The sequence below is a fragment of the Agaricus bisporus genome (genome assembly GCF_000300575.1).
Source record: "Agaricus bisporus var. bisporus H97 unplaced genomic scaffold AGABI2scaffold_6, whole genome shotgun sequence".
Taxonomy (NCBI): domain Eukaryota; kingdom Fungi; phylum Basidiomycota; class Agaricomycetes; order Agaricales; family Agaricaceae; genus Agaricus; species Agaricus bisporus.
In genome coordinates this window covers 2239410-2252987 of record NW_006267369.1, presented here as the reverse complement: position 1 = coordinate 2252987, position 13578 = coordinate 2239410, and the positions used below count along the sequence as shown (strand labels likewise).

The following is a 13578-nucleotide window of genomic DNA, read 5'->3' as shown; positions in this document are numbered from 1 at the left end:
TCTGCTATTACTTATATTGCTCTAGTAGCTGCAAGAATAGCATCCCCATTTTCTCGCTACCGGGTCGTAAAGAAATATATGGTGTCATTACGAATAAGAACGTACAAAGCAGGGGAAGAGGCTCCGCGTACAAGATGTATAAAATTTCGTACAAAAGGTTTGAGAAGAATCACGAAGTTTTCGCTAACTATTATGGGGGGACCAGAAGTCGTATTCATCATATCCAACAGGGGAATCGTTGTCACTAGGTTTTTTATACTTTGGAACCATAAAAGTTCTCAGGAGTTGCGCGAACGGAAACTCTGAGTTTCTGGATGAGGGTACCAACCCAAAGGAATATATACAAGACCCCTGTGGGAACAGAATTTCAGTAAGCAGAAGGTAAGGTGGTAAATTCAGCGACTAACAGAGAGACCAAGCAACACCCTGGATAGCAATAATGTTATCACATTCGACAACATATGGCCGCCACGCAACCGGGTAATCTTCCAAAGGTTTCCTCTTACAACCATGGCCAGTGAAGGGAGCATCTTGTTGGATAATACCCGCACCGGTACCGAAGAAAACTGCCATGATGAAGCTACAAATCGAGATGACTGCCGATTCCCATATTGACTGATCAGCATCAAGGCGGGGAAACAGTGGCGTAAAGATACGTACTCCAAACGCTAAGCCAAGGGTGGGAAAGCGTGACCAGCAGAGACGCGACAACCGAGAACAATAGGATGCCTAAGCCATGCTTGTACTGGTTGTTGGCGTAATTTTCGTAGCTGTTGCCGTATCTATGCAGCTGGTGGCCAACCAAGCCGAGCTCAGCGACAGCTAAAGTAGTATTGTTGAGAAATCGCAGAGGACAGATAGGTAGATAACGCACTGAAGCCAAAGATCCAAAAGAAGGCGAGGAAATAGAGGACCGATCGAGTGGAGATGGCAAAACGACGGCGGTGCTCCGCGAGCTCTGTACTTGAGTTCAGCGGTGAAAATGACTTTTGACAGTGTTTGCTCACCAGGTTGACCCATTTCGTGCTAAGTTTCTAATTCAGAGGTCAAGAGGATCAGTACCACGAGGAACGATGGCACGGATGTTGAGCAAGGAAGACAGTGAGAGACTTGATTGAAGCAAGGGCTCGCGGGAAATTTGGTTGCGGTATTTCGACGTGCTTTTATATTGGGCGGGACAAACAGGCTGAGATATTTTTGAAATTGATTCCGTGACACTCCAATGATATCGAAGCCCGGAGGAGCCAGGTGAACTCTTGGGAACTTGTACCCCAGAATGCATGCCGCGGGAATCCCAAATTCGGTTGCCGCCGCTGAAAAGAGTCCCCCGGATTGATACTTATGCCACTACTGGTCAAGTTCAGACTTGTCATTCCTATTACATGGTATCGGTTGAGTATGTTAAGGAGGATGAGGATGATCTGCCAGTAAGCATGGCGTGATAGCTAGAAACGCACACACCATAAGGCATTTCGAAGCCTTGACTCATCAAGCATCCTAATTTTGATCGGTCTCGCAAGGCATTATTGGCTTGACCAAGGTCGTATTGGTCTCGATCGGAGAACGCGCCCTTTATCCGACAGTCCGGGGTCCCCTCCTGAGGAACTCGGTGTAGCTGTTTGCCGAGTCATTTGCCGAGTGATTGCGGACTCTCTTGCTGCCGAGCGTGTAGGGTACACAGTGACGTCGTGCTTTATGAATGAAGGCTTTGAAGGGTTTAATGCTAGAGGCTGGCGGAATTGGAAACCTTGAGTTACCTACAGCTTATTCGGTAATCGGTTGGTGGTGATCGGGTTAGGGGTTACCAGCCGATTACCAAAAAAGTTATCATGATCGGCCCCGTTCCGACTTCATTGTTCGACGATATTCAACAGTCACCCCAACACTTTTGTGAGCAGACTGTGAGGAACATATATCGTGAATTGTTACTCAACACCATGGTTCTAATACACGAGAGACCATCGCAGTTGAAATGTTTGAACTGCTGCTCACGTGCATGTGGCTAGAGTTTTTCAATCAAGGTTAGCTGTAAACTGCAGCCACCTTCAAACGTCAGGAGAATGGCTCGCAAGTCCGCATTTTCTTTAAAACCGAGTAAGCGACTGACAGTGCTAATCTCTTCGTCGGCTGAATCCGTCGTGGTTGTGTGGCGTGAGTGGTAAAAATAGGAATGCAAAGTCGCACGCCCCTTTGCGGATCAGATCTTAGTGCTCTAGACTTTATATATTGGACGACCATTCGTAGGATTTTTTTCCTAATTTCCAGATCCAGAGTCTAACTTTTTTTTAGAACACCCCTGGTCATTCCAGAGTTTTTCAATTTTCAGACTTCCAGATTTCTTAATACTAAAAATAGAATCGCACTGTCAGTAAATATGGTGATCAACAGTTTCGGTAGTTCGATCAGCGATCACCCCCGTTTGTCTGACAGTGCCTCTTCTCAACCATATTTCATCTTACAACACATAGGTTGGAAACTCATACCCAAGTTTTTTGGAGTGAGCGCGACAAAGGAGACCCTTCGCTCGCGACTGAGGTGACGATTGATCATGGCTGAACTGCTCGATCATTGATCATTATCTAAGTGTGGTTTCAAAGCCATCAGAATTTCGCTTAGATGATATCAGTTGATTTGTTGGAAGTTCTCAGTGTGGGAACGGTGCGAGACTTCTAGAGACCAGTGAGGAAAGACGATTGAAAGCAAGGTATACAGAATTGCCATGTACACTGTTGCGACCGAATCTCATATCAGCTGGTATTTATCACGACAAGGATAGAGAGACATTTGACTGCCAGGGAGAGAAAACGCTTCTATTTGTTTCTATTTACGCCTTCCCTCGTGATCAGCCGGCATATGAGCGAGCCGGTAAGGCGCCTGTAAGCTGTTCTCAATTTAACCACGAGAAACGACTCAAACAAACGTCGAATTCGAACTGTAGCTCTCAAGTTGAGGGTATACTCGAGATGCTTAGACTTGCTCTACTATTTGTCTACTAGCTTTGCAGTTTTGATCTCTCATTGGGTTGAATGGAGCTAATAGGTCTACGTGTCTGCCGCCGTTGTGGTCGCATATGAGGGCGCTTGAATTGGCATTTGATCATAAGGGATGTCAGGGAAGCCTGTCATTTCAAGCGTTATGTGCTTCTTTTCCGTTATCAAGCGCCTTAACTCTCACTGGATGTCCACAGCGCTCACAACTGTTCTCTCCTTAACCTTTTCTCATTATGTTGTCTAACGACCTGGAAAGCAGGCAAGACTTCGTCGGCTCTCGCCATTCGAGTCCTCGTTTCAACCGTACAAAGTTCCAGCCATATGATCCTTTCGCTATTCCTCAAACGCCAAAAACTCGTCCCCGTCCTCTTTCACCTGAATTGGAGCTACGAAATGGTTTATCTCCTCTTCACCCACCAATTTCTCTACCAGAATCTCGAGATGGACGTCTCTCAAGGTCTCTTGTGCGCAGTCGGACTCCTCCTTCCCCTCGAATATCAAGTCCGCAATATAAACACCGCATTGCAACCTCCCCTTTCCCAATACGTGGCTCGAGCGGTCTGGATACTTCGAAAGATCTTGTTACTAGATCCAAGTCTATGCGTTCTTCCCGCCCTTCCCGTTCCCGTTCCCCACTAGGAAGATATAACCTCGACTATGATTCACCGCTCTCCCTAACTTATCCTCCATACTCACGGCCAAAATCCCCACTCTCCCCTACCAACTATCGCTATGGACGTGGAGGAGCGGTCGATTCTTCCTCTAGCACTGTTTTCATAAGCCCACAACCGAGTTCACGGCCCAAATCCCCACTTTCCCCTACTAATTATCGCCATGGACCTGGAGGAGCGGTCGATTCCTCGCCTGACGCTGTTCTTGCAAGCCCGCGGCCGAGGTATCACCCTTATGTTCATCTTCAAGACTTGTCTTCCTCATTTTACTCACCTCCGAAAGATCAACTGAGCCCGAAACCTGAGTCCGCAATCCAGGAGAATCAAGAAAACAAGCAACTGCAACCCATCAAACCTCTATTAACCTTGGAACGTCCACAAATAATTTTCGCCCCTAAACCGGTTTCACGCATTGTTTTCCACGAGACATCGGAGATCGAGTCCCGACATACACCCGAAGTTCATTCCCTTCCTCCTACAACTTCGTCGCCAGTCAATTCAAAGCATGGACTTGATTCCCCGATATCTTGTGCGAGCGTGTCCGGTGGGGACAGAGTCCTACAGATCCCACAAGTGGATAAACCACAACAATACACCCTGAATGACTATGCGAAATTTTTCATAGCGGATACCCTTCCTCGCCAATTGTATCTACTTTTCCTTTTCCGCCTACCGGCATTATATTTCTTACGAGTTGCTCGGATTTTCGAGGAGGCGGACTTGGCACCAGAAGAAATTGAAGCAATGGCCGTGACAGCGGTCACGACTAATGATCATGAGGCAGCGGTCACGGCCAACGATCATGAGCATGCACATGGAGGGAACTTGAATCCCCAAAAGAAATACGACCGGTTGAAAGATGCTTGGGAGCTTTTGATTAACAGGTTCGTCAGAGAATGGGAGACCTTCAATGTCGTCTCTGTATTGCTTCTTCCGTGAGTTTCGTAAACCCCTCCCTGAATTCCGTAAACCCCTCCCTGAATTCGACGCCACGAAATTGATTTCACTTTTTCAGAGCAATTGTTACCATGTTCCAAATTAACGGAGCAACAGATGATCCCGTAACACGCTATTTGGCTTTTTGGTCCCTCATTTGCGCCTTGTTGAGCTCCTTGTATGATTGTTTGTTCATCATCTGCTTTCCAACAATGCGTAAACCCCACAAAGCTGCCGCATGGGCGTTTGTAAGTCGAAAAAATTTCCAGCTTTTGAGTGAAGTATTAATTTTGCTTAGGAAGCCCTCAAGGCACAAGAGATTTTTTGGAATGTTTGGGTTATGTTGGCCATGCCGGCTGTGTGGATGTGCTGGTAAGTCACGGTCTTGATTGACCTGGAGAATGGCCCACATCTCATTGCCTGGTTTCTAGGTCAATCGTCACCTTCATAGTGTGTATAATGTCCTTCATGTGGCGAGCAAAAGCAGAACTTCCACCCGACCATAAATTCGATGTTTCACCTTCTATCGAGCTTGGGATGCGCATTTTCATTTGTATTGTACTCGCAACGGGTGTCGCATATGGTATTTTTATATTTAGGACTTTAAACCGTTTTGGTTCCAGGATGGACGAAGCCTGGAGGCTCCGTGCAGAAGCTTTTTCTGCACCTCCAATGTCTCGCACGATGCCTATCTTACCACCCGAGTATTCCGCTACCGATGAACCTGTAGCAGGAGGAACAGGTCCCGGAGGGCCAACGGGACATGACCAAGATCGTGTTGACCCGGAAAGCCCCTGCCGAGATCGAGCCACTGTCAGCCCAAGGCAGTCAACTCCCAATTCGTCGAATTCACCTCCTGCATATCCACCCCCTCCCAATCATACCACATATTCAAAAAAATCGAATCATACATCTGTAGCCACTTCTTTTCAGCCGCTCGCCGCACATAAAAGCTCAAAGCGGCAAAAAAATCCCCCGAGTGGCGAAGCTGTTATATCAAGAGAACCGCCCTCGGCTCGTTCCGTCTCTCCTCATCACCAACAAACTTTCACCAGCAGTCGACCTTCCGATATTCAGAAGGCCTTAGATGAAGAGAGAGGGAGAAGTCCAATAAGTCATTCACGCTCACGTCCGCACCTTCGGAGTTGGTGATCATCACTATTCAATAATATAAGGTGTTCTAACGGCAAAATATTGTAGATCAGGCAGATTATGTGGTGGAAAGCTCTCGCACATTGGTGGCCTCGCCTCAAGTCCGGGTCAAGCGGTCAACTATTACACAAGGACGCAGTGTCTCCGGAGAACCATCTTTGCTAGATTTCAACACCAGCGATGGAGATATCTTACTGGATGATATTCACGACAAACCTAAAGCTACATCATCACGATAGACGTCGAGTAGACGGCCGAGAACACGTAGGTATCTTCTCAATTTGTAGCCATGTTCTTTGAAAACTTATTTGAGTATCGACCAGACAATCTTCAATAATTTCATGCGCTTAGGAAACTCTAAGATCTGAGCCACTGGGGGAATACGAGACGTTGCCAATGCCCCGTGCATTCATCACGCTCCAGTAGTAAATATTATCCAGATCATGCGACACGAGAAACGTGTATATAGTCCTAACCTTATCTTTGAATATTGAATCGAATTTCCATCATTTAAACCAATATATCAAACGAACCCAGCTACTGACATTTCACACCATCCAATTCACTGACGAGGGCTCGGTTTGATACTTTCGTTGTCGGGGTGGGGTTTATTCATGTTTGTGTTCTATTCTTTGGTTGAATCGGCTCCTCCCGAAATTGGCATACCAAAAATAGACTGCTCAAAGCAACTAGCAAACATGCTTTTTCTTCTGCGCTCGCAGGACCAATGGACTCTACTTACACAACCGGCTCTATCAGTCCAGGTGAACCTTTTCTCACCTATATCATTACACCCAAAAATGACACATTCGTTTCTAGCGTTGTACCAAGACCTGGTGCACTACTTCAAGTTTGCTTCATCAGCATACAGCGTAATTTGTCCCCGCCCGAATGGAAAGAAGCTTGTATTGCCAGTATGTCAACTTATATTCCAGATCAGAGCTTTAAAGTCACCGTTGAGGCGTAGTTTTCCAGCCTAGGCGGAGATATTCAAGGATATGTGGCGAGAGATGATGACCGTCGTGAAATCATAGTAGCGTTCCGAGGAAGGTACGAACAGTGACAGGATATTGACTCGTTGATGATGGTGAACCTATGGTCACCAGTTCTTCGATTCTCGACTTTGTTGCCGATGTCCAACTTCTTCTCGTCCCATTCATTGCACCCGGGGTGAAAGCACCACGTGAGCATCGAACATAGTGTTTGTCGCATCAGTGAGCGATCTAACTCCAGTTTAGCTGCAGTCAAGGTACACACTGGCTTTCTTTTGTCGTCTGTAAAATTCTTCCACTACATTGTTCAGCTTTTTGACGCTTGGACAGCTGGGACTCTATTGCTGTTGAAGTTCGCATCATCATCGCTCAGCAAATAAAATTTCACCCGGATTATGCTATCGTCACCACCGGACATTCTCTGGGTGGCGTCCTTTCACTCTTCAGCGCCGTCACGTTTAAACAACAATATCCAAAGACGTACGATCAGCTCTCCGGTCTTATCGGGGATTTAAGCTAAATCATTCCTAGTCCTGTGAGAACGTATTCATATGGTGCCCCAAGGGCCGGGGTACGCTTCGTCAATCTTACATCTTGTATAGCTAGTGATTGCTTTTCTTAGAACAAAGAATTCGCGATGTATGTAAACGGCTTATTCGGCGAGAACGCTCATCGAGGTGAGGCGTCAATCTTGTCTCGTAACTCTCGATTCTAACTATTACTGCCATCCAGTGGTTCATGCCAACGACGGGTGCGGTTATGTTCCTTGATCACCTGTATCAACCTTGAACGATGTAATACAGCGTCCCGACCATCATTCCCACAGCCTTAGGGTACCGCCACCATGGTACGTTTTATTTCGTCTGCCAATATATATCATTCATATTCCCAACGTCTTTAGGGATCGAATATTGGCAATATACAACTCCAGCATCTGAAGAAACTACTCGAGCTTGTGCGGCGGATGGTGAAGATCCTACGTGTTCGGCTTCTATACCTACCAGAGGAATCAATCCTGCACATTGGACGGTAGGCTTAGACTATATTCTCATATATTTTGGTACTCATAGCAATCATAGTATTTTGGAATCTCCGCCACAAAACCATTTTGTTTGTAATCCCAGGACTCAAAGTGTCTATACCACTCTGGTACAATTTTGGTTTCACAAAATACGCTTCGTAAGGCCGGAATTGTTGCGATCACCGTGAGGATAAAGATTACTGGTTTCTACCGCATCTGACGACTGTTCTATGACTATGAGTCCATCAGCATAGAAATTATTGAAAAATGAGATTGTCTTAGACATATGTATCATGGCCGTGCTGGTCCCCCACGAGCTGAGCTCCAACTAAGGCAAATATGTACCATAACCCATTAATTCCATACCACCCACATTGCAAAACAGCAATACACAGAATTCTTACCAAATGGAGAAACTACCCCAACATCACAGATATGTAGTAATTTCCTTTTTGAAAGTGGTTGGTCGACGTCCTCAATGTTCGAGCCCTGAACAAGATACGTCCAACACAATCACTACGAACAGTTATCAGGCTGCCATTCTTCAACTGACAGGGTGATGATAGTGAGACCTTGCTTCTCCAAATCTCCAAATCGCCATCATGACGTCTCAGCATTCCCTTAAGGTTCAATTCTCGAAGAAAAGAAATTGAATACAACAATACAAGAAAAAAATCCATTAGCTCCATTACATAGATAAAACGCATACAAACAACGAACGACAACGAAGAACAAAGATACGAATTTATGTGCTAGCACTTCCAGGATCTGTCAACGAAACACCTGCGAATCTCCCTGACAGTCCTTGTGCATTAGGTCCATTACTACTACTCCCATCCGACATTCCACCAGTTCCAGCTCTAACACCGGGACCACTATATCCACCAGGACTACCAGAGCTATTCTTTGGTAGTACCCAAGAAGGCGTCGAGGTAGATGGCGAATGACCAGGATTCGCAACATGAGCAGAACCACCAACGCTCATGGAAGAAGCCAGGTTATCCGATGATTGTGTTCCAAGCTGGTGTTGCTGGTGTTGCTGGTGTTCTTGCGTGTGGAAACTCGGCGTAGAAGTAGACATGAGAGAAGAAGAGTGAGCACCATACGAGACATTTTGAGGATCGTATCCCTGGTGCTGTTCTTGTTGCTGCTGCGGTGAATGTTGTTGTTGTTGTTGTTGTTGTTGTTGTTGAGGTTGAGCTTGCGACTCCGCTGCCGGCACACCGTAACCACCTCCCCCGCTTCCTACAGTTTGTGCTGTCGCCGTAACGCTGCCATCACCCGCCGGACCACCCTGCGCAACCGGACTGCCAGCTCCAGTAGCTTTCCCATCCGTCAAACCAGGAATGCTGACAAAATAAACACTTCCAGCTAAATCCTTGCCTCCTTGAGCATAATACTGAGCCCAAGCTTGTACGTTCGAATCAGGATAAGTAGCGGTCGGGTCAAATATATACGGCGGTCCAGTTTGCGTCGACGGTTGTTGCTGGTGTGGTTGAGACTGAGCGGCAGGTTGAGACTGAGCGGCAGGTTGAATCGAGTGCGGTTGCTGCTGCTGTTGTTGAGCGGCTTGGGCAGCTTGTTGAGCAGCATGAGCAGCTTGTTGAGCGAGTTGCTGCTGGTCTAGTGGCTGCGGCTGCGGCTGAGTTTGTTGATACCCATGTTGCATGGGCGCCGGAGCTTGAGTCGATTCAAGCTCTTGCTGCTGCTGCGGTTGAGGCTGTGGCTGCGGTTGAGGCTGGTGCTGCGGTTGAACTATCGCAGATTGTGGAGGTACCTGAGCCGCTGGCTGAGATTGTTGCTGTTGCGGTTGTTGCTGATATCCGGGTTGGCCATACGAACTTTGACGGTACAGGTGCTGCTGTTGAGATGGCTGTGGATATTGCTGCTGAGGAGTCGTCGGTTGTGGTGGCTGACCACTAGCACTAGTAGGATAAGGCGACTGTCCTCCTTGAGAAGTATACGAGGTATTCGCGTATCCAGGCTGCTGCTGTTGAGGCTGCTGTTGCTGCTGAGGCTGAGGATGTGCATAGCCGTAAGGCGTGGCACTACTCGGATAACCAGCAACCTGAACGGGAGGAGATTGAGGTTCCGGAGAAGCTTGCGGCATCATAACAGGAGGCCCATACAACCCAGGAGGAAAAGCTCCTCCACCAGCACCACCACCGACAGGCATACCAATGTAGTCTCTTCCACCACCAGGTCGTCCACCACCGGTCCGCGGATCATGTTGCATAGAAGGTCCACCGGAAGAATAGGAAGGTCGATAAGTGGGTTGATCGTATATTCCTGTATGACGTGCTAGGGATTCTTCCATCATACGATCGAATATTGTACGTGCTCTAACGAACGTTTCGTTCATAGATACAAGGTCGGCTAAAGAAAAAATGGAGTTCTCGTAAATATACAGAGAGGAAAAGAAGGGAAATTCGATACCTACCTCGTTTTTGGCTATACTTATCAATCAACTTGACAATCTTGGGTCGAAGCGCCATACTAGATCTATATAATTCCTAAGAAGCCTCCGTCAATAGTCTGATACAGATTCAACAGCAGAAGATCGATCTACCTGAATCTCTTCATTATCGGCCAAGTTATCTTTCGCCGGATCGAAAGTTCTCAATAAATTCAACAATTTTTCAACATTCACAGCCTGAGCGAATACTGCAGCTTCTTGTTCAACTTCCTTTGCTAGCTGACCCGCCGTGGGTTCGGGCATAGGCTCCTGTTAACACTATCAGTAAGACGACAAGAGGAGGAAGAATATTGACACGCACGACATAATTCACAGGGAAGATACCAGTACGCCCTTTCAGTTGACCTCTCCACCAATCTTTGTAACCTCGATCCACAACTTTTATAATGTCACCCTTCTCGAAAGCGAGTTCCCCTGGTTCTGTAGGTTCGAAGGTGTGTAACGCCTTAACACGTGTGACGATGACACTCGTCGACGTTGCAGTTGTTGGAGTACCGGGCATAGCGGGTGTTGAGGTAGCAGCAGTGGTAAATGAAGAATTTGAATGAGCATCAGATACATTTGAAGCATTGGAGTGGGTATATGCGTCGTTTGAAGGCTGTGTTTGGGACTTGGATTGTTTGGGTTGGAGTTGTGGTGACGGTGTACGCGCCGGAGCATATCCACCCTGATACCTGGGAGCGGTATACGCACTGGAGCTACTGGTCGCAGCAGCAGAACTACTATTACCGCCGGGTCGGGAAGACGAGGCACCCGATGGTCCACCAGCAGCTAGACTGTACTGCGACCACTGATCTCGTCCGCCGCGATCTTGCATAGACATTTCGAGTACACGCTGGAGTTCTTCTTCTTCCTTTCGTCGGATCTCGTCGTCCACGGCAGGCGGGGGAGGTTCTTGTGGAGTTTCAAATTTGTAGCCTAGGTTAAGACTGGTTAGTTGATTTCGACTTGCCTATCAGCACGGGGTAATGCGGCGCACCTTTGGACTTGAGATTGTTGTAGCAATCCTCCATCACTCCCAACGAGGTGTCGCTTTCGAATTCCGCAGTCCATTCAGCGATCAGCCCGAGAGCGCGTTTGCGGACTTTATCATGGGTCGTCTATGCAACATAACAACATCAGCAACCATACCGGTGCACAGCCAAGCACATACACGGTCAGTGACGATCTTCTCTAGACCCTGGGTAAAAGCACGGGAAGCGAGTTCCTTGTTGACTTTGATTCCGCAGTTCTTGGAGAGCGAGTCGCTGAGTGAGAGAGTATAGAGCTGGACATTGGGATTGCGATGCGCCAGACGCTTCAAGAGAGCCGCTATGACTTCGTGAGCCCTGCAGAGCGCATAAATTGAAATGTACTGCAAAATAACCCGATACACACCCTTCGTCGCCTTCTTCGACGACTTTATCGCAGAGATTGAGGATCAACTCCCAGTTCTCCGATGTGAGATTCTCGTCCGTCGTCTTTGCTAGAGAACGATCAGCACACGCAACCATTAAAATACTATTGACTGCTCACCGACGATGTCATCGTAGGGATTGCTTGTGCCGCCGCCGAACATGGTGAGGACAAAGAAAGTCGGATAGCTGCAGAATACCAGAAAAGATTAGAATTATATAAGCCAGTAACGTGACTTTTGTTTCGCACCATCACCATTTGCTTTACCAGGTTACATTAATTGGTAGTGATGAATTCATCACTAATATTATTACACTTCACACGTCGTGTGAGATTGAAGTACACCACGTTCGCTTGCTGTCTGAATCCATTAGCATTGTTGGCGATTCATCCCAAGCTATTGGAATTCATGTTTGCAACTTCTTCTGATTCCTCTCTCGATAGAAGCTCAAGCTCTCCCGTCTACGCAGTTGATAATGAAGCTGCAGGTATTCGCAGTGAAATGCTCATCATCGAAGGCTTGACCGACAATCCGCGTGCTCACCCACGATATGCAGACCTCTGCCGAAGACTCAACAGCATCCAGTCCCTTATTCGCATCGTGCCGCCCGAACTCTTATCTATCATCTTTCAACACGCATCTCCATTTCCATGCTGTGGTTTCGCGCAAAATCGCGGAGAGAGGCGCTTGTTCCATTTAGTCCTTCGATCGGTGTCGAATCGTTGGTACAACGTCGTGCAATCCACACCTGGGCTATGGAACTGTGTCTCCTTGCCGTCGAGGCAGACCAACGAAAAGAGTTGTGAACAGTATCTTGAGCTCTGCCTCGATAATTCAGGCGATTTGCCTCTCGCTATCGATCTTGGCCGTCACCGGGAACAAACGCAGGGCACCACGTGTCCTCTTTCTCCTACACTTGAGAACATTATAACAAGCAACGCCCATCGCGTTCAAAGCCTAAGGCTTTGCCACCTTCCCGCTCAGTGGGTAGCATCGGTGCTTCCAAAAATGTCCCAGCTCTCTGCGCTGGAAGTACACTGGTATTTGTCGAGCCCAAACTTGTGCCTACAATTCTCGTCTACCAACCTGCATCGACTTTTTATTTTTGGTCCGTTTCGGCCTGTCCACATCGAACTGCCAACGGTATCGTCAATCACTCATCTCACATTCAGCCGCATCCCTATCGACGTCTGCATGCATTTCTTCATTGCATGCCAAAATTTGGTTGAATTCCACTCTATTTCTCCTCTCCATCCAATACGAAATACAGTACCCACCACCACGCAGCTCCCTCTTGTACACAAGCATCTCATCAAACTCACCTGGCATCTGCTTGATAGCAGTCGCCTTGCACATTGGACCAACCTTTTACTGAAGCATATACATCTTCCGGCATTGGAAAGCCTCACATGGTCAAATATGAGTAATTCCGATCAATTTCTTAATGCTACTTCATTCTTCCAACGCCTTCCGAAATCACTCAATGAAATTAACTTCAAAGGCATGTACCGAGAAGTTAACATTTCGACACCCATTTGGCTTGATTATACTCGACATGATGCCGATCTCAAGTTACTCCGAGTTAAAGACTGTACCGAGTCTTTCTTGGACAAAGTCTTTCATAAACTGCTCAGGAAAGTGACGAGTTCTGATAAGTTGGTCCTCCCGTTTCCCAAACTCACTCGGTGCGAGGTTATGATGAAAATGGAGGATGGAAGAAAGCAGAAAATGAGTTCAAAGATCGGGGAGGATCTGGTGCAGTTATTGGAAGAAAGAATTGGCCTTATCGACAACTTCGTTTTTTGGACTTCGGGCTATGATCTTGATTGGAACAAGGAAATATGGCTCCAGTTGAAAAAAACTCACGATTGTTCTCTTAGCCTCATCATCGAAGAAAGTGGAAAATGTGTGGATATCTCAGCGAAATGTAATTTACCCTAGAGT

General features: G+C 47.1%; 5 protein-coding genes across 5 annotated transcripts; 3 read left to right on the top strand and 2 right to left on the bottom strand.

Annotated features, from left to right (window-relative positions):
- Nucleotides 1-52: 52 nt before the first annotated feature.
- AGABI2DRAFT_137044 (hypothetical protein) lies at nucleotides 53-1222 on the bottom strand. Its single transcript, XM_006462203.1, has 5 exons — nucleotides 1008-1222; nucleotides 875-958; nucleotides 661-822; nucleotides 408-596; nucleotides 53-351 (listed from the first exon to the last, which is right to left on the bottom strand). Exons 1-5 carry the CDS (start codon nucleotides 1018-1020, stop codon nucleotides 254-256), a joined length of 546 nt encoding a protein of 181 aa, XP_006462266.1. The 5' UTR covers nucleotides 1021-1222; the 3' UTR covers nucleotides 53-253.
- A 2001-nt stretch (nucleotides 1223-3223) lies between these two features.
- Nucleotides 3224-5988, top strand: AGABI2DRAFT_119124 (hypothetical protein; the record flags this gene model as incomplete). The annotated part of the gene is made up of 5 exons (XM_006462202.1): nucleotides 3224-4596; nucleotides 4677-4845; nucleotides 4896-4969; nucleotides 5029-5741; nucleotides 5798-5988. The coding sequence occupies 5 exons, from the start codon at nucleotides 3224-3226 to the stop codon at nucleotides 5986-5988; spliced, it is 2520 nt and encodes an 839-aa protein (XP_006462265.1).
- A 472-nt stretch (nucleotides 5989-6460) lies between these two features.
- Nucleotides 6461-8051, top strand: AGABI2DRAFT_193499 (hypothetical protein). Its single transcript, XM_006462201.1, has 12 exons — nucleotides 6461-6513; nucleotides 6569-6663; nucleotides 6717-6799; nucleotides 6856-6932; nucleotides 6988-7021; nucleotides 7072-7221; nucleotides 7273-7312; nucleotides 7364-7418; nucleotides 7474-7492; nucleotides 7545-7588; nucleotides 7643-7770; nucleotides 7821-8051. The coding sequence occupies exons 1-12, from the start codon at nucleotides 6477-6479 to the stop codon at nucleotides 7857-7859; spliced, it is 801 nt and encodes a 266-aa protein (XP_006462264.1). The 5' UTR covers nucleotides 6461-6476; the 3' UTR covers nucleotides 7860-8051.
- Nucleotides 8052-8429: 378 nt separating this feature from the next.
- Nucleotides 8430-11796, bottom strand: AGABI2DRAFT_223546 (hypothetical protein; the record flags this gene model as incomplete). Its single annotated transcript, XM_006462200.1, has 8 exons — nucleotides 8430-10138; nucleotides 10203-10275; nucleotides 10332-10487; nucleotides 10540-11156; nucleotides 11218-11338; nucleotides 11392-11566; nucleotides 11616-11703; nucleotides 11754-11796. The coding sequence occupies 8 exons, from the start codon at nucleotides 11794-11796 to the stop codon at nucleotides 8508-8510; spliced, it is 2904 nt and encodes a 967-aa protein (XP_006462263.1). The 3' UTR covers nucleotides 8430-8507.
- Nucleotides 11797-12042: 246 nt separating this feature from the next.
- On the top strand, nucleotides 12043-13575 carry AGABI2DRAFT_119121 (hypothetical protein; the record flags this gene model as incomplete). Its single annotated transcript, XM_006462199.1, has 1 exon — nucleotides 12043-13575. The coding sequence occupies one exon, from the start codon at nucleotides 12043-12045 to the stop codon at nucleotides 13573-13575; it is 1533 nt and encodes a 510-aa protein (XP_006462262.1).
- Nucleotides 13576-13578: the final 3 nt, after the last annotated feature.